Source organism: Canis lupus, chromosome 17, assembly GCF_011100685.1.
Source record: "Canis lupus familiaris isolate Mischka breed German Shepherd chromosome 17, alternate assembly UU_Cfam_GSD_1.0, whole genome shotgun sequence".
NCBI classification, from domain to species: domain Eukaryota; kingdom Metazoa; phylum Chordata; class Mammalia; order Carnivora; family Canidae; genus Canis; species Canis lupus.
Genome location: NC_049238.1, coordinates 62,973,409 through 63,000,290, shown reverse-complemented (window position 1 = coordinate 63,000,290; position 26,882 = coordinate 62,973,409). Strand labels below are relative to the sequence as shown.

General features: G+C 37.7%; 2 protein-coding genes across 4 annotated transcripts in view; both read left to right on the top strand.

Annotated features, from left to right (window-relative positions):
- The window catches only part of MAGI3 (membrane associated guanylate kinase, WW and PDZ domain containing 3), a 235,061-nt gene that overhangs the window by 17,253 nt on the left and 190,926 nt on the right, over positions 1–26,882 (top strand). The gene's annotated exons all lie outside the window — the stretch shown is intronic.
- LOC102156618 (cytochrome b5-like) lies at positions 2,849–17,981 on the top strand. Its single transcript, XM_038560637.1, is given in 3 exon segments — positions 2,849–2,996; positions 17,307–17,611; positions 17,613–17,981. Coding segments are annotated over 3 exon segments (567 nt in total). The 3' UTR covers positions 17,727–17,981.

Below are 26,882 nucleotides of genomic sequence, written 5' to 3'. Positions count from 1 at the left end.
AGGTACTACTTTGTCTCCACCATTGGCACTGATGCTATTAGAGAAGCATCTATGCAAATGATATTTAAAACTCACAGCCCTTCTGTGGCTGTTTTCTAACTTTGGGATCCTGATTAGAGGAGAGGGTATGGTCAGAATTTCTTTTTTGTGCCTATGTGGAGCCCCTCTCTTTAAGCGATGGTGCAGCCTCCCCAGGCTGTTCATGAGTTTACTGCTCATAACGTAACTGAAAGAACAGTCTTACTGGGGTGTAGTCCTAACGTACCCCTTGGCCAGGTCTCTTTCTTGCCCACAGTTTTCACCTCAAGTTGCTATAGGAATCTTTTCACTGGGTGTATGTGGTGGGGAGGGGTGATGATGACAGGAGCACCTCCACTTTTGTTGTCCTTTATTTGTTTTTAAAAACAATGTGACTAAAGAGAAACAGCACTTGGTGCCTGTAATTTTACTGTACACATTACATTTTAGGACCGGTTGTCTTCATTATTGTTCATAGAGGTGAAATCACAGCCTCCAGGCCATCTTTTGGCCAAATCTAAATGGCTTTTAGTAAGGTTTGATGGAATTTTACATAAAACTGGCAAAGCACAGTTAAGTTGTATGACTTTAAAATGTGGGTTTGGAGTCAATCTGTGGTGGAATTTCAGTTCTACCACTTATGGACTGTTACCTTGGACAAATTACTTAGATTCTTCATCTATAAAGTAAGTATCATACTGCATATCTCATGGGTTTGAAAAATAAATTGTGTTAGCTACAATCAGGGTGTTTTCCCCAACTCTTTTACTTTTTAAATTAAATTAAATTTTTAAAGATTTTATTTGATGGAGAGAGAGCCAGAGGGCACAAGCAGGGGGAGGGGCAGAGGCAGAGGGAGAAGCAGACTACCCTGAGCAGGGAGCCTGACCCTGACCCTGACCCTGACGTGGGGCTCTATCCCAGGATTCCAGGATCATGACCCGAGCCGAAGGCAGATGCTGAACTGACTGAGCCAACTGTTTTAAAATGAGGGGCCCCCCATCATCATTATTATTTTATTCATGACACTTGTTTGTAGCAGGTTTAGACTATTTGCTGCTTTAGATCACTGATGTAATTATATTTCCCATCATTATGAAGCTGTTAATTCAACTGTGGAGGTAACTTTGAGTTATCCTAGAGAATTGGGACCAGAAATAAATATGGCTCTTCTTATTGAGCATCAGAATTCGGAAATATACTTGTGCCTGCCTTAAAGAAAAGTAATATCTCGATGAGCTGAAAAGTTGGCAGCTTGAGGTAAGAATGCAGCGTATACCTAGATACACGTTATGGGTCAGGTTGTGTGCCCTAAAAAGACATGTTGAAGTCCTACCCCCCCCCAGTACTGCATTTTGCAAATAGGGGCATCGCGGACATAATTCGTTAAGACGAAGTCCTCTCGAGTACGGTGGGTTCCTAGGAGACACAGGTTGGTGAGGGGTGGGTGCCACGTGACCGCGTGATCAAGGAGGTGGCGCCTGAAAGGGCCTGAGCTGCCGCCTGCAGGGCAGACTGAGAGCTCTCCCCTAGAAGCTGGAGGAGGCGCAACCCAGCCCAGAGTTTTGGGAGCGTGTGGCCCTGGTGACACCTGGACTGTGGGCTTCAAGCTTCCAGTACTGTGAGAGAAGAGATTCTTACTGTTTTGAGCCACCTGGTTTGAGGTACTTTGTTAACTTCTGTATATTTTATAATGGCAAATATATCCACGCTGCTTAAGAAACGTCTCAGTATGAGAAAAAGAGAAACCTCTCAGTGCCTTAAAATGATCCCCTTCTTTGTAACCTACTAAATTGTGGATTAATAGGCTATGGGTAATCACATATTTTTCTTTCAGCAATTAATATGATAGATGACAAATGCTAATTACTATCTCAATTCCCTAAGGCTAAAGGACTACAGCATCAGGGAGAAGGTGATTTTTACATTGGTTTCCTCGCTCATGTTCCCTACTTGTGTCTTTATCTGTACCGTTTAGATGCAGGGCACTGTGTGATCTTCCTTTATGTGTCTGTTTTCAGAGAATTTGGAAAACTTCTGAAGCCAAAGAAAAAAATGCTACATTGTAGGTAAATGTTTCCTGAGGACAAATGAAATAGTCCCACAGTCAAAAGTAGGAGCTAGTGATGTTTTCATTCAGTGGAAATTTACTGAGTACCTGCTAAGTGCCTGACCATGTTGGAGGCACTGGGGATATGGCCATAAACAAAGCAAACAAGGTATCTTATGGAGTTAGCATTCCATTTGGGGAGGTAGGTAATAAATAAAGAAGAGAATATAAATTAATGCCATAATAATAATAGTAGTAGTAGAGAAGACTTCAGTAGCTTTTATTATATGCCAGGCATTGCTTTTAAGTGTTCTCCTTCATATTTATTTAGTCTCACAATGGCCCGGTGAAGTTGTTCTGTCTGTTTTACATATGAGACCATCTAGGCACAGAGAAGCTAAGTAACTTGCCTGTGGTCATACAGTTTTGGGAAGTACAGAGCTAGAGCGTGAATCTAGGAGGTGTGACTGCAGTCTGTTCAAAAGCGATGTACTTGACCCCTCTCAAAAGCAGAGATTTGGATGAGGAGATAGTACATTGTTTAGATTGGGTGGTCAGGGAAAAAGCCTCCCTAAGGAGAGCATGTAAGCCGCAAGTTGAACGACCAGAAGGAAGGAACCTGCCAAGTGACATTTTTGAAAGGAAACATCGTGGAGGGAATTACTAAGTACAAAGGCCTTAATATAAGAGCTGGATGTGTCATAGGACAGTAGAGGCCAGTGTGGCTTCCACCATAGGAGTGAGGTCAAGTCGGCAGAGGCCAGCAGGGGTCTATAAGCCATGGTAAGGGTCTGGATTTTATTGATGTTCTTAGCACCACCCGAGAATTTAAGGTGGAAAGTGAATATCTGGTACACATTTCAGAAAGTCTGTGATTCAGGAGGGGCAGGAGTGGTGGAAGAGGAGGAGGAGGAGGAAGCTTGGGCCAGTATGAGAGGAGGGCCTTTGAACTCAAGTGGATGGACTTGAGAGTGGTCTTGAAAGGTTTGCTAACAGATTGGCTGATGGATTGCAAGGTCGGGGAAGAGGAAGACTCCAGGGTAACTAATAGGCCCCCCCCCCCCGCCCCCCGGCTTTGAGCAAATGGGTGTGTGATGGTGCCATTTCCAGGAATGGGAAAGATGGGAGATTGGAGCTAGCGAAGAGCTTTTTCCGTGGAGGAGAGGTATATTATCCACCATCTAGATTATTTTCTTGACTTTTTACACCCCCCCACTTTATTCTATATTAACCTATCCCTGTGTCCATCTATCAGTTGTTTTTTACACATTTCAAAGTAAACTGCAGTCATAAGTACATTTCCTTGAGGAAGGTTTTTCAAATACCTAGGTTTTTCATTTTACAGATGAGAAAACTGAGGAGATATGCCCAAAGTCACGTTGCTAATTATTTTCTGAATCCAGGATTAGCATGCCAGTTATCATTAGCCTCAGATTCTAATTTGATTATATTTTAACATATAAATAAGAATGAAAGTGAATTTTGAAAACTGGACAAGTTTTGCTGCCAACTGGTATATGTGCTAAAAATCTCTTGGACCCAAATTTCAAAGACAAAATGTAAAGGATGTGGTCCTACTGTTGCATTTGATTGGGTTACAAAGTTAACTTATCACTTAGGACTTGTTGGAAAATACAGTGTAACGTAAAATTGAGGACATTTTCAGATATTTGGTCCAGGAATGTAGCTTGGGATTCTTCCAAGCATTAATCCTCCTGTTGGCAAAGCCTTTGTGTTTAATTAGCAAATGTTCCCTGCATGCCTACTATGCACTAAGCCTCACACCAGGCCAAGATACCACGGGGAATGATTCATTTCCTTTCAAGGAATTTTGCCTTTGAGTTTTGTTTCAGTTTCCTCAAATCTGTCTCCATCTTTTGTTGTGTGTTTAAAGATGTAATAAAAGCTGTAGTTCAAAAAAGGTAAGGACGTTTATTTAATCTAGGTAAAATTTCAGCCTTTGTGGCAAAGCCCCTATATGCATAAAGACATAGGCTACAGATTTTTTATTTCCTTCATGTGAGTACCATATTTTCTGAGGAGTGAAAAATATGCTGTTTTAGTTTCTATCTGATGAAACTAACTAGCTAGGTTATCAGTGAAGTCATTATCAAGCTTGGAAGTTAATAATGATTTGAGTTGGTATCAGAATATGAGACATGTTTATCTTTAAAAGCAGACTTAAGTATCTTAGATTGATGTTATTTTTGTCCTTTCTTGTAGAAAACATTCTCACTCTTTATTGGCTACTGATAGTTTGGGTTTTTAAGGAAATCAACCCAATAGAGCATTGTGTTCTTTCCTTGCTGTGGTTGCCCTCTGTTCTAACATTTAATATCCTCCAGCGACCCTCTCTCCACTCTTATCTTCCCAACCTCATTTTCTCATTATTTCCCAGTGTGGATACACTGTTATAGGCAAACAAAAGTGTTTGCTGTACTTCTTCAAAATCTCATCCTAAATTTATTTCCTTCAGAGATTGTTCTAGACTTAATCTATTACAGTTATTGTTCTCTGCTTTGCAATTCCAGGATACTTAAATAGTTTTGTAGTTAGCATAATACATTATTAATTTTATGGCTCCTTTAGTTCAGTAACTTAGACCCTACCCAGCAGACTATGGTGATAGAATTGGTCTATTACCAATGCTGAGAAAAATGTACAGATTTACATTAGTCAATAAAACACTTTCTAGACAGAAAGGCAACTGAGAAGCGCTTTGCTTTGGTGCAAAAGTTCAAGAAGAACATACAGTTTACTCTCCCAGATTTGACAAGTGGAATTCAATTTTTTGTCAGTAAGAATTAAAAAAGTATATGGAGAGGAGAGGAAGCCAAAATTGATGACTATTTAAATTTACCTGGGATATGTGTTTCAACAGGAGTTGACTTTTTAAAACCTGTTCTTAAAAACATAACACAGACAGAAAATGACAACTACAACAGACTTAGTTGAATTAAACAAGTTAGATGTCTTTTTTTTTTTTTTTCTTTTACTTAGGTTTTGGAAACCAAGTTGAATAAAGGAAGGAGATGTGATATCATTTGTATAGTTCCCATAAAATGAATATGGACCTTTTTTGTTGTAGTTATTTTAAAATTCATGAGAGACACAGAGAGAGAGGCAGAGACATAGGCAGAGGACGAAGCAGGCTTCCTGCAGGGAGCCATTGATGCAGGACTCAATCCCAGGACCCCAGGGTCACAACCTGAGATGCTCAAGCACTGAACCGCCCAGGTGCCCCTGTACCTGGTTTTATAAAGAATAAAATGATCATATTATGAATGTTTTCTTTGATGTCTGATTTATGTGCATGAATTATTCCTGAAATTTTTACAATTAACAAAGGAGAGTTTGGTCATGATTGGTACCAGTTTGGTCCAAATCAAATAGGATGTCTGGGATACGACTTAAACATCAGTGTCACTGGTATTGGGGAGAGGAGAGGGCTTAGGGTAGAGGTAGGTATGATTATTTTTTTTTTAAGATTTTTATTTATTTATTCATGAGAGACACAGAGAGAGAGAGAGAGAGAGAGAGAGAGGGGCAGAGACACAGGCAGAGGGAGAAGCAGGCTCCATGCAGGGAGCCTGACGTGGGACTCGATCCCGGGTCTCCAGGATCAGGCCCTGGGCTGAAGGCGGCGCTAAACTGCTGAGCCACCCAGGGATCCCCTGTAGGTATGATTATAAAGTGGAATCAGTGTTTGGTACAAACCCCATCCCCCACACTGTTTTCTCTGATCTCTTCCTCATTTTTACTTGCTTCTGTTATTTCCCTGTGTCTGGACACTGCCCCTGGCTGTCTAGGCTCAGTACCCTCTCCTTGGTTGGCCCTCTCCAGCACTTGGCATTTTCCCACTATAGAACAGATAGGGAGAGTTATCTGATTAACCTGTACGAAGTTACACCAAACTGATGGGAGAAATTATCACTGCCAAACCCACTCAGGGACATTTTCCCCTTTGTGTCATATATGACTCAAAATTTCAAGCAGTGCTATAAAGACTCTCCTCAGACTGCCCCATTACACATCTTCTGCCTAATTTAATCGACTCTGGAAAGTATAAGGCAGGTCCGTGTGGTTGCCCCTTTTTTGACCTCACATCACGTTTCTTCAGGCACTTCCACTTCTGTTACCTGAGGGTCACCTTTCCCCATCTGTTGTCTTTACCAGATTGCTTTCTGTGATGGTGTTTTGCTGTTCAGAATAAATTGAGGGAGTGCCCTGTATTTTGAGATTATATCAGAAGGACTGAAGTATAAGCTTCGCTTCTTTTTGATGGGGTTGGCAAACCTCTCTATATTATAAAATAAGTCTGGAGTTTGGATTTTGGTTATTCATCCTAAATTTGAGCTCCAAAAAAAAAAAAATAAAATAAAATAAATTTGAGCTCCAGCGCTGCCATAGTTCTGTATTCAGAAGTTTCATAAAGAATCAGGATAAAACAATGGCTGCTAGTAATTTACCACCCAGAAGTAATCATATATATTACTTTTTCTTTTGCTACTTTGTCAGCTGTGACATTCCTAGACATGAGATTACTTGGTAAAAAAAAAAAAAAAAAAAAAAGGAACATTTTTGGGGAACTTGATAACTGTTACCTGACTTTTCATCATACTGTATTGTCTTCTTATCTATGGAGGTTTACTTTTTTCTTTAGACAAATGTTCAGATCTTTTATTATTTTATTGTTTTAATATTATATTTATTCATGAGAGACACGGAGAGAGGCGGAGACACAGGCAAAGTGAGAAGCAGGCTCCCTGCAGGACCTGCTTCTCATTCAGGACCCTGGATGCTTCTCATGCAGGACTCATCCAGGACCCTGGGACCATGCCTTGAGCCAAAGAGAGACACTCATCCACTGATCCACCCAGGGGCCCCAAAATGTCAGCTCTTTTAGCCCGAAAGAGATTCTTCTTTTGGTCTAAAAGTCCTCCCTTATTTTGGGTTATTTACTAAATTATGAACAATGCAGAGAAACTCAAGCCCTTCCCTCACAGCAGTCACTGGCATGTGGATAAATGATCATGATATACAGGGCTGTTAGCCCTGCCTTGGTAGCTAAATGGCCCAGTGAAGATGCTGCGTACCTGTTGGTGATTGGTTGTATTTTGTCTTCTATCCAAAATTTTGCCATGGGTAATTGCTTTGATCAATATAAGATATGGTCCTTGTACTCTATATGTAAACATCTTCTGTAATTTGAATCCCTGACACTTAACTCCTGATTTCCCAGTTTCTGCCCTCCTCCAGATAGCCAGATGGACCTTGTGTAAAGCAGAAGTAATCTTGGCTCTACAACCAAAGTTGTTGATTATTTCCATTTTTAAAAATTTTTTTTAAAAGATTTTATTTATTTATTCATGAGAAATACAGAGAGAGAGGCAAAGACACAGCAGGGGGAGAAGCAGGTTCCATGCAGGGAGCCTAAGGCAGAACTCAATCCCAGGACCCTGGGATCACGCCCTGAGCCAAAGGTGTGATCCACTGATCCACCCAGACATCCTGATATTCCTTTTTTTTTTTTTTTTTTTTTTAATTTACGATAGTCACACAGAGAGAGAGAGAGAGAGGCAGAGACACAGGCAGAGGGAGAAGCAGGCTCCATGCACCGGGAGCCCAACATGGGATTCGATCCCGGGTCTCCAGGATCGCGCCCTGGGCCAAAGGCAGGCGCCAAACCGCTGCACCACCCAGGGATCCCTTGATATTTCTATTTTAAACAACTGAATCAGTCTTAAATTTTGAGTCCCTAAGTCAATTAAAAACCAAAACCAAACCTGGGGTAAGCTGTCAATAAATTGTTGAAAGATTTAAAAATACAACCTTGACAAATATATAAACCCTAATATACAACCTATTCTCAGAAACTTAATCTTCTCTTTATTGAGTGGCAGCGTTTCAGTATTAAAGCTGAACTGTGGGATCCCTGGGTGCCGCAGCAGTTTAGCGCCTGCCTTTGGCCCAGGGCGCGATCCTGGAGACCGGGATCGAATCCCGCATCGGGCTCCCGGTGCATGGAGCCTGCTTCTCCCTCTGCCTATGTCTCTGCCTCTCGCTCTCTCTCTCTCTCTGTGTGACTATCATAAATAAATTTAAAAAATTAAAAAAAAAATTAAAAAAAAATAAAGCTGAACTGTTTGGACACATTGCTCTTAATCTAGTGGAAAGCAGTGGGCTTTTAAATCGACATGTACACAGTCTCCTTCTTAGTACTACAAAAGGCCTTTTTTTCCCCTAAACCTTATATTTTCCTTAATGACTTCTGATAGTATAATTAAGCATCTCTCGTATTTTTTGTCAGGCTAATTTATAAATGCTGGTTTTCATGTATGTCCTGGTACATTTGGAATTCTCACCTTAGATCACTTCCCATATCTAATCTCAAGTAGTATCTGAAAGTGTCTTTTTAATTCACAATGATTCTTGAAAAATTGATGAAGTCAATGAGCTATAAATTTTGTTAGAAATTAGTTTCTAACTGCTTTGAAGGGAATTGATTTGTTCTTTCATTTCCTCCCTGAATCTTGAGGAAAAGATTATTTTTAGAGAATGAATTTTCTATCCAGTATCTATATAAAAATAAAAATAAAAAATAAAAATAGATATTTACATTTGGTGATAGTAATAGAATGACTGTCTATTCTGTGAATAGAATAAGTTCTGTGAATTAACTTATTTCAATCCAAGTTAACATAAATTACAAAAGCACATTTAAATAAAGGATGTTTATGTGTAATATGCTGCTAGATACTATAATTAGGACTTAAGAATTTCTTTCATATTTGCAACACTAATTCCATTTGTGATGTGAAATATGGCGTATTATTTTCATAAGATGACCTTATTATTATAGGTTTCACAGTATTTGTGTGAATGTGTTATAGACCAAATAATGAAAATCTGAAGCAAATCTTTGCATTTTTAGAAACGAGCAATTTTTAATACCAGATCCCCTTCCCTATTGTGTTTTTGGGTAGCTTTCTTATTGTTTGAATTACCCGGGCCCATTGCTTTCCAGATTGAATAATTTCTGTTAATTTTAATCAAACTATATGGATGAATCTTATAACCATCCCTGCCCAATCACCCCAACAGATGTGCCTGATAGGACCCCCACCACTGTCTAGTTTTTTTGGGGAGGTTATGAATACCAACAATAGCTGAGAAGGATGGTTTCTCCTTGTTTCCTAAATTCCTGCCACCATTCAAGTCCTTTTCATGTTTAGACTGTTTACATTGGCTGTGATCTTTCTTAGCCTCTATTTTTTATTTCTTCTTTGCCATTACATCCTGTACTCCAGCCCCAGAGTAATTTCCTTGAGCATCACTTTTGTTACGGCATTCTTGTGTTCAGAAACATCCATGATGGGGGCGGTTGGGTGGCTTAGTAGGTTAAGTGTCTGATTCTTGGTTTTGGCTCATGATATCAGAGTCCTGAGATCAAGCCCGGAGTTGGATTCTACTCTCAGTGTGGAGTCTGCTTGTCTTCTCCCTCTGCTCCTCCCCAGATGCTCTCTTTCCATCTCTCTGAAATAAATAAATAAGATCTTTAAAAAAAAAATCCATGATTTCCCTTATTATCTACTAAAATTATCAGGTTAGCAGGCAGGTCTTAAAAGTGTAGACCTAGGGACACCTGGGTGGCTCAGCAGTTAAAGTGCCTGCCTTCAGCCCAGGGCGTGATCCTGGAGTCCCGGGATCGAGTCCCACGTTGGGCTCCCTATATGGAGCCTGCTTCTCCCTCTGCCTGTGTCCCTGCCTCTCTCTCTCTCTGTTCTCTCATGAATAAATAAATAAAATCTTTAAAAAAAAAAGTGTAGACCTAGACTGCTTTTCCAACCTCCTCCAGAATATGCCTATACTTCTTTTAAAACTTCTGGTATGTTACCTCTTTACCCCCTCTCCCAGTATCTTGCCTTTCTAATAATTTTTAAATCATTTTATTGTATATTTTCTGGATAGAGTTGTATCCAGAGGTCAGGTTATGGAGGATTTGAAAGCTAATGAGAGACATTTGCATTTTATCCTAAAGTCAGTGAGAATAGCCAACTGTTTTTGAGCTGTTTTGAGTTTATATAATTAATAAAAGAATATATGCTTCATCTGGCACTGGTATGTAGGACAGACTAGAGGAGGTAGAGATTGAGTGTGGACACCTTTAAAGGAAGAGTCCTATTTCCCAGATAGGTAGAACTGGATACTGTGGTAAGAGATACCAGGTATTAATGGTGACAGATCTTGAGACACAGAAGAAAGGAGAGTTTGAAGACAGCTGGTTTAAGGAGGAATATGACTTAGATTTTAAGTTTGTTAGGAGGATGATAGGATATGAGTGGGGACCTCAGGTTAGATGCTGAGTCAGAGTATTCAGACTTGTTTCTCAAATTTAGGATGAAATACGGGGAGTACCATTTAAATAAAAATGATAAAGTCACAAATTTATTAAGATGTATGTGTTCATAGCCTATGCATATACAGTACTATAAATAGTAAAGTGATAGTGGCATATACTTTGTTTCTAATAAAACATTAAATAACTATTCAATCACCTTTAATAATCACTACTGAATTCAGCAAGTAAATCATTGGTGATTTGGGGGTCAGATTTATTAAGATATAATTTACCCAAAGTAAAATTCACCCTTTTTTTTAGATATACTTCTGTTGGCTTTGATGAATGAATGGTCATGTAATCACCATCACAATCAAAATTCAGAATATTTTCATGACCCATAAAATTCTCTAGTGCCCCTTTTTGGGTAGGTAATCTTTTGAGCATGTAATTTTACCTTGAAATATGCTTCATCAAAATAAAAATTTGGGGTTTCAATGAAACAAATTATTATAGGAGTAAATATTTGGAGTCTTCTAAATTGGGGACACGTTGGTTTCTGATAGCTTATACTTAATTGAGTAATTTAAGAATGAGTCTAATGTATATGTGTCCTTTCATGTTTCTGCTTCTTGCTCCTCCACCTCTTTTGTTATTTGATTTCCTTCCTAAAATCAGTTTCCTCTCCTGCTCTCAGTTTTGAGGTTATGTACTTGTCGTATGTGCTTTACTTTACTTATCCATAGTGTTTGTCACACTGTTAGTAACAATAGTTACTCTTCAGTGCCCTGGTAGTCTTTAGGCCTTGCTGATGTAGTTCATTGTCATGGCCATTATTTTATCCCTACCACCTTGCTCCGTGACTGTGACCGGCATACTAGATACTTGCTAAACAGTTTCCAAATGCATTTTCCGTCTCATCTGGACTTAAATACTTTAGAATAATATTAGACTCTTGAAACCCCTGTCCTGAAAAAAGAAAAAAAAATAGTGCCAAGTTTTGTGAGTTCTTTCTTCATAATACTTGTTTATATTCTCATCTATTTTCATATCTGCTTTCTTATTGGGGTTTTCTTACCTCAAATCTGGGGCTCTTTGATTTTAGTTTTTTGCTTTTCCCTTTTATCTTGTAAACTACTGTTAATTTAATTTTATGTAAGTCATTCTCTTACCCAGAAGCCTCATCGGTTCCCTGTTACTTACCAGAGAAAATACAAGCTCATTTGTCTAGCATTCAAGACCTTTCTTTAGAAAGTTTGAATGTCAGATGCATGTAATGCACTCTGATGGGTGACTTATTTGGCTTTGTAATTTGTTGTCAACCCACTTTTTGTGCCATCTTTTTCTACTTCCTGACATAAAATTCTCCACAGTGTCCAATTTGGTTGCCTTCTGTTCTTTGAGTATGTCTTTTGCCACCTTGTCTTTATGTGTACAGTTTCACTAGTGTGGTATGTTCTTTGCCATTTCTCTCTGAGTTCTCTCTAGGTCACATCCTACTTTCAACTTCTTTGATCCTTTTAGTCCATAGAGCACTCTCTTTGGAACTCTTTTATGACCCTCACTGTCTATGCTGCCCATTTGTTCTCTTGCCTAGTATTTATTTCTCTTTTCCTCCTTTTATTGATAAATATGCTATCTTCTTGAAGCTGGGGACCATGTCTTCTACATATTTGAATTTCCCACTATCCTAATGTAGGGCTTGGGCTGAGGGATTTTCAGTAAACATATATTTGATTAGAATTAAGTAGAGACCTGTTTGCCCTTATGCACAGAAGCTTAGTGAGAAAGTATTATGGTGAATGATTTAATATCCAATACAATTCTGAAATATAATGATCAGAGTGCACTAAACTTTAACATCTATGAATAGAATGCAGTAGGACAAGCTTTAAGATTATAAAGTGAGTTTTACTATTGGTACGATGCTTATTACAGTATTTGTCAAACAGTTCACTTACTATTATTATTTTTTGCTGTATCATTATTATGCTGGAAGAAATTAATGTTGGCAGATAAAGCTATTATATAAGCATTTAAATATTTTGTAAAAACATTTGGCTTAACTAACACTATACTTTTGTGTAATTGATTTTTGTGATAAATTCTACAGTTTGCATGATAATTAAAAATAAATGTAGAGTTTAGAGGACTCAGTATTAGGAAACATCAGTCATATGCATAATATAGGGAACTTTTACTTTTATCTTTAGGCTCCACGGTGGTTTTATTAAACAAGAAGTCATATGACTAAAAGTCTCAGTTGAGAAGTCCTCTGTGTAATGCCTTAAATCCTTATAGATGGAAAAGAAATTGAGGATTCTAAAATTATTATACTCGGTTTGGAGAAGAGGAAGAATAAGGCCTTTTAATCTTGTAGGAGATCGGAACTGTTGGGATTTCTGAACAGTTGTTTCATTTGAACTTAAAACTTGTTTATTGAGCAGTGATTCTGAGAATGTACTTGGTAAGGGCCAGTGGACCAAGTGGATAGGGCTTTGGACATCATTGCTGGAGGGAAAGTTTAAAGCTATTTTGGGAGAAGAGGTTACAAGGATAGGATGAAGGAAACACATGGGTTTCAGACAAAAGAAAGATTGGGAGTATCTCAAAGGGTGAGACTTGAAACTGTGTGCATTTAAAGAGTACTTGACGAAATCTTTCAGTTTGGAAAGATAATGAGTCTACTCATTTCCTATTGCTGCTGCAATAGATCACCGTAAATTTAATGGCATAAATGAGCATGGATTTATTACCATGCAGTTCCAGAGGTCAGAAGCCTAAATGGATCTGCATGGCTACATTCCTTCTGTACGCTCTAGGAAAGAATCTAATTTCTTGCCTTTTTCAGCATCCAGATGCTGCCTGCATTCCTGGGCTTATGGCCCCTTCCTTCATCTTCAGGGAGCATCATCCAGCCTCTACCTCCTTGTTCAAGTCTTATTCTCTCACTCTGGCCCTTTTATTTTCGTATTATAAGGACCTTTGTGGTTATATTGGGCCTACCTGGATAATCCAGGCTAACCTCTCTAACTCACAATCTTTATTTATTTATTTTTTTAAATTTTTTCTCACAATCTTTAATATATCGAATCTGCAAAGTCCCTTTTGCCATAGAAGATGATATTCTCAGAGATCCTGAGGATTAGGATGTATTCAGCCTACCATGATGATCATGGGACACTTGATCACTCCCTTCAAATATTTGAAGGGCTGACATGTGGAGAAGGATTGGGCTTTTTCTGTGTGGTCCCAAGGGATAGAATTAGAACTCGTGGGTGGAAATTGCAGAGACAGATTTGTACCCACTATAAGAGAACTTTCTAACAGCCAGAGCTGTGAGAATGGAGTGGGCAGTCTCAGAAAGCAGCAGCATGTCCCAGATGCTGGCAGGGTTGAATAGAGGAGGAAGAACCTCTTACTGGAATTGCTGCAGAAGAATCTCGGCTTTGAGCGAGGCAAGCCTTGGACCCTTGGTAGCCCCGAGACTGAGTGATTCTCCACACGCAGTCCAGTCCATTAGCATCTGGACATGGAACATGGCACCTGCCTTAAGGAATTCCATTTTGGGCTCCAGTAATTGGTCTCCTGCTTTATTGTCATCCTTTCAACATTGCAGCAAATGAGAGGCTGAAAAAAGAGATTGAAAACGAGGGCTATAGATTTAGGAACTCATTGCCAAGACAGTGACCTAATTCTGTTTGGTAAACATTCTTGTGGATTAAATAAATATTTACTTTATTTTATTTCATTTTAAATTTGACTTATTTTTAAATCAGTGCAGGGCATGGACTCACAAGCTTGAGATCAAGACCTGAGCTGAGTCAGGATGCTTAAGCGACTGAGCCTATGTGCCCCTATTTTCAGTTATTTTAAAAATTCCAATTCTTTCATTCAGGTGCAAAGAAAAAAAATCAGACTTTTAAAAAACGTAATAGATGACATTCCTAAAAGTTTATATGTAGAGCAGTTTGAATCATCCTGCAGTTTTCCAAATTGAAGAAAAGATTTGGTCAGCAAGAAGACTAGGTGAGAATATAGTAAGGATAGAGTCACTTTATCCATGTTGAATATTTTATGGTTTCTCTGGGAAGATCTAGTCTCTATTAGTAATTCATTTTCAGGTGTACTCAAAAAGCTACACTGCAGCTCAGGGAATCCAAGCCTCAGGTCTGTATACTGGGGAGTGGCTCTTATGCTGATAGTCAATAAAGATTGCTTTAGGAGGCCTGAAAAAGTTTGGGTACTTTTAGACATCTCATGATGTATTATGTACCAAATTAATTTCCTCCATACATTTTTAATGAGTTTTCTAGATTAAAACTTTTTTTTTTGAGAGGATAGCATTTGCTTTGAGATGTATTTTTGCCAAAACTGAGCTAAATTGAGCATATTTTCTAACCAGATTGACATAGTGCAGCATCATGGTATTGACCTTTTTCTCCCCCTGAGGCCTACTGTGCTTCCTCTTTTCAACTTAATGATCTTTTGACTTTACTGACAATTCACAAAAGAGTTCATTTTTTCTTTAGCTTCCAACTTATATTTCAGACCTATCTCCCCGATGGTAAATATGTTTAAGGATTCTGTTACATAAATGTTCAGTTAAAAATCTGTGCCATTTATTTGACAGTCAAAGAGAGGTAATGCCATCAGGGGTTTGACCAGGGTATGAATCATTTAATGATACCATTGGAGGGAGAGGGCTTTGAGAAGTTGTCCTATCTGACCCTCTTCTTTAAAGAGGTAAATGACTTAAGTTGCTGGATTATGCTTCTCTAAGCCAAGGTGTCATAAAATGTGGGCTATAGGATCTTCAGGGACCCTTAGCAGCTGCATGTAAAATTACCATGAATATATCTTTTTATTGACAAGAGCCCACTGGCTTTTATTAATTCATTGACAAATTATTCTCTCTCTCATTTCTGTTTTTTAATAAATGTTATGTGTCAAGGTTGTACCAGGCATTTGGATATCACTCTTAATATAACAGACAATTCTTAACAGACTAGGCTTTTTGGTTTATCCACAGCCTTGTAGGAAGTAACCAACCTTAAATGACAGAGGGAACTGCATACTGCTATTATAATAATGGGTGTCAATAGTTGTTGTGATTAAATAAGTCTCACAGAGTTCTGATTATTTTAGGAAGGAAAGCCAAAGTGGACATCTGCATGTGATAAACCAGATATAAGGGGCTATGACTCCGTCATAACTTACAGTTCTTTTCTTATTGGTATATTGCTGGTCTACTCTTGTTTTGTCCTTGTATTCTGTGGTCTAGAAGTACTTTGGTTTTTTTTTTTTTTTTTTTTTTAACCTATGTGTGTTTGGCTTTGGCTTTGCCTTCTCATCGTCTGATAATAGGATTTGGTGACCTGGATGCTGGAATGTGTGCTTCCATAGAAGTCATGTTGTTTTGAAAATTTCCTTCTTACCATTAGTGTAAGCTGACTTTATAGCTATAGATAAAACCTGCTCTTCCCAGCTCTGTCTTTACCTTTTTGACTGTCTGTAAGGAGTGAACTTAGATAGCAATTACTGTTTTTTGTTTACTTGACATTTTTGTTGATGTGACTGTAAATCCACATATCGTCATAAAAAATAATAGAGATCCCATGTACCTTTTCCCCAACTTTCTCCAGTGGTAGCGTCTTGTACAGACTATAGTGCAGTATTACAACCAGGATATTAACACTAATACAATCCATCAGTCTTACCCAGTTTTACTAGTACTTTTGTGTGTACAGTAAAACTAGTACAGTTTTACTAGTACTTTTGTGTGTGTGTGTGTGTATTTTGTTCTATACAGTTTTATCATTTCTGTAGGTTTGTGTATCTACCATCATAGACAAGCCATATGACCATTCCTTCCTTCCAGCTGTCACTTGTAACCACACTCATCCCCTTCCCTCCTTCTCTCTTCCTAACCCCAACAACTACTGTTTGTTTTCCACTTCTACAATTTTATCATTTCATAAATTGTGGTCATGCAATATGTAACTTTTGGGGATTGGCTTTTTTCATTCAGTATGATTTCCTGGATATTCGTCCAAGTTGTTGCATATGGTGATAGTATGAACATTCATGCACGGGTTTTAGTGTACACATAAATGAAAAGGTAGCTTTGGCCTCACAGAATGACTTGAGAACTGTTCCCCCCCTTCTGTTTTCTAGAAGAGGTTCACAGGTTATATAAAATTGATGTTAATTTTTCCTTAAATGTTTAATAAAAGTCTCTGGTGAGATCTTCTAAGCCTGGGGATTTCTCTTTTTAGTTTTTAAGTTACAAATTTAATTTCCTTAATGTTTGTAGAATTATTCAGATTATCTGTTTCATCTTAGTTCAGGGGTTTTTGAGGAATTACCATTTTCTTCTAAATTATTGAATCTATAAGTATAAAGTAAATTTGCTAATATTTACTTATCTTTTTTCCAAAAAATTTTTTAAAGATTGATATATTTATTTTAGAGAGAGAGTGTGTGTTTTTTAAAGATTGATTTATTTATTTTAGAAAGAGAGTGAGAGTGCATGAGTGAGGGGAGAGGCAGAAGGAGAGAATCTCCAAGCAGATTCCCGACTTAGCACAGAGCCCAATGCTGGGCTTGATCCCATGACCCATGGGATCTTGACCTGAGCCAAAACCAAGAAGTCAGGCGCTTAACCAACTGTACCCAGGCGCCCCTACTTATTATGCTGTAATGGCTTCAGGATCTGTAGTGATATCTACTGTTTCATTCCTGATATTGTTGATTTGTGTCTGCTCTCTTTTTATTAGTCTTTGTAGATAGAGGTTAACTGATTTTAATGATATATTTTGGTCCGCTCGGGGCTGGGGTGCGGGGAATGTCCCGGGTGCGCTCAGCTCGGCCCGGCTGCTGTCTGCACGGCCTGAGGCCCGCCGCCTTCCGCAGTGGCCGAGCAGTCGGACCAGACCATCAAGTACTACACCCTGGAAGAGATCCAGAAGCACAACCACAGCAAGAGCACCTGGTTGATCTTGCACCACAAGGTGTACGATTTGACCAAGTTTTTGGAGGAGCATCCTGGTGGGGAAGAAGTATTAAGGGAACAAGCTGGAGGGGATGCTACTGAAAATTTCGAGGACGTGGGGCACTCTACAGATGCCAGAGAATTGTCCAAAACATTCATCATTGGGGAACTTCATCCGGATGACAGAGCGAAGATAAACAAGCCTTCGGAAACTCATTACTACTGTTGATTCTAATTCCAGCTGGTGGACCAACTGGGTGATCCCAGCCATCTCAGCACTGGTGGTAGCCCTGATGTCTCACTTCTACACAGCGGAAGATTAAACACGTTCTCAGAAGCCAATGAAAGAAAAGACTGCTTTGGGCCGGAGAGAAAGAAGCCAATGTTAACTGCTTCAACTGACAGAAACTTTCACCCAAAACATAATTTTAATACACCAGTTTCCCTTTCTCCTATTTTGAATCAAACCAAAAGAGAACTCTTCTGTTCTTTCTACTCCTGAACTCTTAGAATGTGCCTTTTGTTCATCAACTTTTTCTGATGTTCCATCACTACATAATTTACTTATTATAGACGTGATATTTTAAAAATATATCTGGCTTTTAAAATACAAAAAAAAAAAAAGATATATTTTCAAAAAAACAGCTTTTGTTTAATTTTCTTTATAGGCCTCTCCCACTATCACTGATTTTGCTTTTATTTTTATTTCCTTCTTTCTGATTGCTTTGTGTTTTTTTTTTTTTTTCTGGTTTCTTGAGGTAATAACTTAGACTATTTGAGACCTTTTCTTATATAAATATTTAGTGCTATACAATCCTTGTCCGCATGTTTTAGCTCCCTCCCATATATTTTGGTATGCTGTACGTTCATTTTCATTCAGTTTTGTGTATCTTTAGAAGTTCCTTTGAGACTTCATGTTTGACACACGGGTTATTTAGAAGTGGGTTGCTTCATTTTCATGTGTTTACAGATTATTTTGCTATCTTTTTTTTTTTTTAATTATATTTATTTGAGAGAGAGAGAGAGATAGCCAGAGGGAGCATGAGCAAGGAGGAGAGGGAAAAAACAGGTTCCCTGCTTACAGGGACCTGGAATCATGACCCGAGCTGTGAAGGCAGACACCTAACTGACTGAGCTGCCCAGGTGCCCCTATTCTATTAACTTTCTTTATTGATTTCTAGTTGGCTCTATTATAATCAAAGAACACACTGTATATAATTTCAAGTTTTAAAGATTTGTGAAGTTTTGTTTTATAGCCCATGATATTATCTCTCAGTGAATTTTCTGCGGGTCCTTGGGAAAAAAAAATTGTGTATTCTGCTGTTGTTGATTGGGGTGTCCTATTTATGTCAATTAGATCTAGTTGATTAGTTTTGTTGTTTAGATCTTCTGCATCCTTATAGATTTTTTTGTTTCCTAGTAGTTCTGTTAGCTGATGAGGGAGGTATTGAAATTTCCAACTATTAATTGTGGATTTGTCTATAAATCCTTTCAGGTTTGTCAGGTTCTGCTTCCTCTATTTGAGGCCCAGTTTTTTGGTGTATGCACTTTAAGGTTCATGACGTTTTCCTGGTCGATTGATCATTTATTGTTCTATAATATCTCTGTTTGTTTTTCATAATTTTCTTTGTTCTGAAGGCTGCTTTGTCAGAAAGTATTGATATCACTCCTGCTTTCTTAAGTTAACATTTACATAGCATACCTTTTCTGTCCTTTTACTTGCAAAATACTTCTGTTGTTGAATTTGGACTGAGTTTCTTGTAGACAGCTTGTATTTGAGTCGCTTTATTTTTTTTAATGCATTCTGTCAGCCTCTGTCTTGATTAGTATTTAGTTCATTTACTTTTAAGGTAATTGTCTTAAGTCTGCTCAGGCTGCTGGAACAAAGTCTGTAAGCTGGTTGACTTAAGCAGTAGACATTTATTTTCTCACAGTTCTAGAGGCTGAAAAGTTCAAGATTAAGGTGTTGGCAGGGTACGTTTCATTCTGAGACCTCTTCCCTTGGCTTGTAGGTAGGGGCTGTCATTCTGTGTGTCCACATGACCTGTTCTTTGTGTGTGGGTGGAGGAAGACTGGAACTCTCTAGTATCTCTTCTTATAAGGACACTAATCCTATTAGGTCAGGGCTGCACCCTTTGACTTTGTGTGACTTTCATTACCTCCTAAAGGCCCTTTCTCCAAATATAGTCACATTAGAGGTTAGGACTTCACCTGTACAAATAGTAGTAATTATTAATATGTTAGTGCTTAGGTCTGTCATTTTATTATTTGTACTCTGTAGAGTTTTTATAGTGTTGCTTGGGCTTCTTTCTTTCTCAAACACACATACACACAGTAGTCCCCCCTTATCTACAGTTTCACTTTCCTTAGTTTCATTTACCTGCAGTCACCTGCAGTCCAAAGAAGATGATGATCCTCCTCCTGCCCAAGGTCAGGAGGTTGGTAGTTCATTAAAGCTTCATCACAATGCCTGTCATTCATCTCACTTCATGCCATCATGTAGGCATTTTATCACCTTACATCAGCACAAGAAGACAACACAAGACAATAAGATTTTGAGAGACAGACCACATTCATGTAACTTTTATTACGGTATACTTTATAATTGTTTTATTTTATTCTTATTGTTAATCTGTTACTGTGCCTAATTTATAAATTAAAACTTATCATAGGTATGTAGGTATTGAATAGACATAGTATATATAGAGTCTGATACTATCTGTAGTTTCAGGTGTCCACTTGGAATGTATCCTCCCATGGATAAAAGTGGACTACTGTAGATTCTCAGTCTCCTGGATCAGCATTCTACCACTTTGAGTAAAGTATGAAAGCCTTACTTCCATTTATCTTCCCTACTTTTAAATATTCAACACCAGGTGTTTATCATTTTTGTTTCCATCTTCAAATATGATCTATAAAACTCACGAGAAGGATAGTTTATTGTATGTACCCAGATTTCTGCTCTATTACTCTTTCTTCCTGGCGCTCCAGGATTCCCTTTTTTCTTATTACTTTCTTTTATTTTAAGAAACTTCTTAAGCCATTCTTTATTTTATTTATTTATTTATTTAAAAGATTTTATCTACTCACTCATGAGAGACACAGAGGGAGAGGCAGAGGCACAGGCCGAGGGAGAAACAGCCTCCCCACGGGGAGCCGACTTGGAACTTGATCCCAGGACCCTAGGATCACGACCCAAGCCAAAGGCAGACGTCCAACCACTGAGCCACCCAGGCATCCCTTAAGCCATTCTTTAAGAGTATGTCTGCTAGTGACAAATCCTTCTAGAAATTCTTCTTTGTTTGATAATGTCTTTTTTTCTCTTCATTCCTGAAGGATAATGTCTCTAGATATAGAATTTGTGGGTAACAGTTCTTGTCTCTCAGTGCTTGAAAAGTGATGCGTGTTTTTACTTTTGGCCTCCATAGTTTTAGATGAGGTATTCCTCTGTAGATAATGCAGTGTTTTTCTCTGGCTCCTTTCCAGATTTTTTCTTTCTTTAGTTGGCAGAGGTTTAATTTTGCTGTATTTTGCTGTATACTTTCTTGGATTTATACTGTTTCGTGTCTCCTCAGCATCTAGCCTCTGTATGTTTGTTTTGCCAGTTTTGAAGAGTTTCTAGCCATTATATCTTTGAGTACTCTTTCAACCCTATTCTCTTTTCTCTCTTCTTTCTGGGACTCTGATGATACAAATGTTGTTGGTTCTTTTATTAGAGTCTAACAGGTTCCTGAAGCTTTTGTTCATTTGTGTTCAGTCTATTTTCTTGGTTGTGTAGACTGGTTAAATTCTACTACACTTTTCTAAGCTTTAGTGATTCCATCTTCTGGCATCTCTACTATTGAGTCCCTTTAGAGAGTATTTTTTTATTTCTGCTACTGTATTTTTCATTTCTGTAATTGCCTTTTGGCTCCTTTTTATAACTCCCCCTACCCCCCCTGCCCAGAGGTTTTTATTTTTTCATTTGCTCCAAGAGAATATGAAATTGATCACTAAAGCATATTTATGACCACTGCTTTACAATTTCTGTCAGATAATTCCAACATCTGATTCATCTTTGTGTTGATGGCAGTTGATTGTCTTTTCTTATTCCAGCTGTGATATTCTTATTTTGTGGTGAGATAGGTGATTTGTTGTTGTATCCTGGGCACTTTATCTATTATGTTGGAGACTCTGAATCCTGTTTCAATCTTTAACAGGTATTCATTCTGTTAAGGTTTGGCATGACATCCTGCCTCCTCTTGTTATCTGGCCATCCGGTTTTTTCTCAGTAGGGCAGGGACATCTCAGTTCTTGAGAAGGAAATTGTTGCCCCTGACTGCTTCTTGTTAGTGGAACCTCCATCATACCTTCTTGCCTTTAGTGGTGGGCTCAATTGGTGGTGACATTGGAGAGATTCTTGTTGAACCCCAGAGAAGAACTGGTCTGCCTGCACTGCCTTGTGTGCTAGATTGGGGATTGGGACATGCTAGGGTTAGGTCACCTTCTGGATAGGTCTTCTTTAGTTGGATGGAAGGGAGAGCACAGAAGCCTTGCCTCTGTATCATATCTCTAGTTCTGGGATATATAACAGTTCTAGTGTGTTTTCCTTTTGACACCTTCCAAAGTTGTTCTTTTGATGTCTCTTGCATTATTTTTAGGATTTATAGTTGTACATTGAGGGAGGAGTAGGGAGAAATCAGTTTAATCCATCTTGTCTGGACTGTAAGTCTTAAGTATTTTTTTAAAGATTAGTTTTAATTTGAGGGTAACTTTTTCAGAGGAAATCTTTCATTTGAGGATATTTTTTATATACCAACTCCAACAGTGACCTTATGTAGTCTGTGTAAAGGTAGATTTTGTGTACATTATCTTTACTTTCACAACCAGGAATGTATATAAGTACTTATAAATAAATAAAAATTGGCTAAAAGTTTTTGTTTCTTGAATGGGTAACATTCAGTTGCTTGAAAATTTGCTTAAGTAAAACATATTAACAGGAGAACTATGGTCAAATATTAGGGTATTAGGGCACCTGGCTGGCTCAATCAGTGGAGCATATGTTTCTTGTCTCAGGGTTATGAGTTTGAGCCCCACATTGAGTGTAGAGATTACTTAAAAATAAAATCTTTAAAACATATTAAGGTATTAATGTATATACAATGGATATTTTCTCTGTGTGTGTATGTGTGTATGCACATGTGTCTTACATACTGTCCATCTCTTTCACATGTTCCCCCTTTTCACCACTCTGGCTTGCATTTTCATTCTCTTAGTGATGTCGTTTGATGAGCAGAAGTTCTTAATTTTAGTGTAGTCTAATTTAGCTATTTTATTTTATTTTATTTTATTTTATTTTATTTTATTTTATTTTATTTTATTTTATTTTATTTTATTTTATAAGATTTTATTTATTTGTTCATGAGAGACACACAGAGAGAGGCAGAGGGAGAAGCAGGCTCCCTGTGGGGAACCCAGTGCAGGACTTGATCCCAGGAACCCGGGATCATGACCTGAGCCAAAGGCAGATGCTCAACCACTGAGCCACCCAGGAATGCCTCTAATTTAGCAATTTTAAAAAATGATTAATACTTTATAGCCTGTTTAGAAATCTTTGCCTAGCCCAATGTAATGAAGACACTCTCTTTGTTTTCTTCCAACAGCTTTATTATTTTGACTTTCTCATTTAGATATACAATGCAACTGGAATTGATTTTTATTATGTGAGGACTCAAGATACCTATTTTCCCCCCTTCATTTCACTCAACTCCATTTATTGAAAAGATCATCCTTTCTCCACTTCACTTGCAATGTAATCTTTCTTATAAATCAGGTATAAATGAGTGAATCTTTTTCTGGACACACTACACTTGGGCTGTTTAGTAAAAGTATAATGCAAGTCACAAATGTGAGCCATACATGTATACATATAAATTTTCTAGTAGCCCCATTAAAAAAAAGTAAACATAAACTGATAAAATTCATTTAAATAATATATCTTTTTAAGCCCAGTATGATAAAATAATATCTTACTATGTAATCAATATGGAATTGAGATACTTTATATTTTTTTGTTCAGTCTTTGACATTTAGCATGTATTTCATTCACATTTATTACACCACTAATTTCATACATTAAATTGTCATCATTAATACTTGATCTGTAGTTTGATTTCACAAAACTTAAAGTTGAAAACATAGATTCATATAACTAAGTTGGTCCAAACTATAGTTTAGTAAGTTTAATCTTGAATTTAAATTCATTAAAATAAAAAAGAAATTAATTCACTTTCTGCATTGCACTAGCCACATTTTACATACTCAGTGGTCACATAGGTGTGGTAACTACTGTATTGGATAGTGCAGTTCTATCCTGTTCATTTTTCTGTTGTCTGTTCTTGCTCTAGTGACATGCTGTCTTAATTACTGTAATTTTATAATAAGTCTTAATGTCTGGTATATAAATTTGGAGTACTTTATTCTTGGCTATTATGAATCCTTTAAATTTGCATATAAATTTTAGAATCCTCTTGTCAACTTTCACAAGCATTTTTTTCATAGTTATTAATACTGTTCACTATGTTAGCTGCATAAATGATAGCAAGAAAAACAAAGCCACATTGAAATATGGAGCTTGGATAGTTAGTTGCCTTGGTTGTTTTCTTAGCTTAATAACTGGTTCTGAAATATCAGCCTCACTGTTCTTACCATTTATTATATGCAACTCTGCTAATTTATAAAATAATATATGAGGTGGCATAGGCTTTTCAGGACAGTAGTGATTATCAACTGTTAAGCCACAAATGTAAGCCATGATTTTAAAAGTATAATACAGTTAAAGAAAAAATAAGAAAATGTCCTTATTTCCTCTTGTTTTATTAGAGTGGAGCCTATGAAGGTATTAGGACCAGAGAAAAGGTTGGAGTAGTTACTGGTTTGGAAATTACATTCTTCTGTATACTGTTTCTTTTATGTAGCACAGGGCTTGCTACATAGTAGGTATTCAAATATTTGAATAAAGAAGTAGAAATAATATATTTAGCAGAACTCTTTGATCACGTGTAGACCATTATACTTACAGTGTATGAGTTAGGCCCTGTGATACTGTAGGTGGAAAATTTTTTAGAATTCTTTTATTTTGCATTAAACAACACATATTTATTATTTCATAAATCTAGAAGGCTAAAAGTCCAAGATCAAGGTATGGGCAGGGCTGGTTGCTTCTTAGACTTCTGTCCTTGGCTTTTAGATGGTCATCTTCTTCCTGTATCTTCCCATGGTTTTGTTTTTTGTAACTTTCTATGCCCTAATCTCTTCTTATGACACCAGTCATACTGGATTAGGGCCCAATCTGATTACTTCATTTTAATTTAATCACATTTTTAAAGACCCTGCCTCCAAATACAGTCACATTCTGAGGTAGTGGGAGTTAGGACTTCAACATATGAAGTTTTAGGGAACACAGTTTAGCACATAACATTAGAAAACAAAGATGGAAATTTGATAATATAGGTACCAGGGTGTCACTTGATAAGAATGCAGCTGAGTAGGTGAGAAGTCTCTCTCCCCTCTTATCCTCCCATCTCTCTTTCTCTCTGTCTGCTTCTTTCTCTTTTATGTAATTATGTATGTATATATATAAAAGTGTATACATATATTTTATAGAAGAATAATGACCATCTATGTAGCTGCTCCCTGAGAAACTGACTCTTTCTAAACTGAGACTTTGGTTAAAATGGGTAATATTATACAAAATAATATATGGCATTTTGACTTTGTAATATTTATTTTTATTTTTTTAAAAAATATTTTATTTATTTGAGAGAAAGGAGAGAGAGCACAAGTAGGGGAAACGGGTAGAGGGAGAGGGACAAGCAGGCTCCCTGCTGAGCAGGGAGCCCGATGTGGGGGCTTGATTCCAGGACCCTGAGATCATGACCTGAGATGAAGGCAGATGCTTAACTGACTGAGCCATCCAGGCACCCCAACTTTGTTATATTTCTTAAAAATTATGAAAAAAGAGGTGTGTGGTGAGATACCTGGGTGGCTCCGTGGTTGAGTGCCTGCTTTCAGCCCAGAGTGTGATCCCAGGGTCCTGGGATCAAGTCCCACATAGGGCTCCCCGACAGGGAGTCTGCTTCTCCCTCTGCCTGTGTCTCTGCCTCTCTCTCTGTGTCTCTCATGAATAAATAAATAAAATCTTAAAAAAAGAAAAAAGAGGTGTGGTATATCTCATGCTGGATGATATATGACTAGAAAGTGAATTGCCCTGATTTGAATAGAACACTATTAAAGTAAATTGCCTCACGTCTTTTGTGGTTTCCAAATTGTATTCACACAAGACCAGTTATCTGGTTAATTATTCTAATACAAATATTGCCATATTTAAATCTTTGATTTCATCACCACCCTGATTGAACGGGCTTATTAAATTCTTATTCCAGAGGAATTTTCCTATTGGAATAGATTATCCTGAAGTAACTGCCACACAGTTCTTTTAAGCTAGAAAATAAGAACTTGATATGGCTATGGCATTAGGTGGAGCAGTCAAGAAAACATTCATTGGATTTCAGGTTGAGCAGTTAAGAAAAGTATTCATTGGATTTCTTTTTCTGACAGTATAACTGCCTGAACCTTTTGGTTCTAAAACATTCAAAATATGCTTGCTTTAAAAAAAAAAAAAGGCAATCGCAACAGAAAGTCCTTTTAAATGAATGGATGAATCTGCATAAAGGAACAAGCAGGATCTCAGAGAAATAGCATGGCTTTGAAGCCACTGGATACCCTGGGGACATATATGGACCTACGTGACCTGTAACTTAAGAGCACAGAGTGGCTGAGGACTAAGATCAGGGCTTCTACAGTTTGTGAAGTCAGATTGGAAACTACTTTAGGGAAAAGGCAAGCAAGTGGCAAGGGGAAGAAAATTCTTACCCTCTTCCAGAAGTAGGCAAAAGAAAAGATTCTCTATGGTATCTGAATAGAGGTTAAAAGCAAAAGTCTCCTCTGAGTATTGGTAACCACTCACTTGCCCTTGTGTGTGCATTTGGGGTTTAAATTAATACTGTTTGCACAATCTGAAAAAGCCTAAATCTAGAATTATAATTTAAGATGGTAAATAAATGCTTTAATAAATGCTGTAGATGCTTGGCAGAACCATACTCCGATTCTGCTGGGAAGTAAACATCTTCAATCAAGCTGCAAAGAATTGCCACAGTTACATAAAATAGGAGCACACAATCAGAAATTACTATCATAATAAGCCACCATGTGTGAAAGTCAGTAGGAACAGCATACCAAAGAACCAAACCCGGTAGACTTCTGTTCTTGGAATATAAATGCAGTTTATGAATGAAACATTTTAATATTGTTAACGGAATAAAAGATAACAATAACATGAGTAAGGAGGGAGTCGCTATTATTGACCAGGCAGTTTTGAAAATGAACCAATTAGAAATTGTAGAAATGCCAAATAAAAAACAAAAAAAAATTAATGGTAA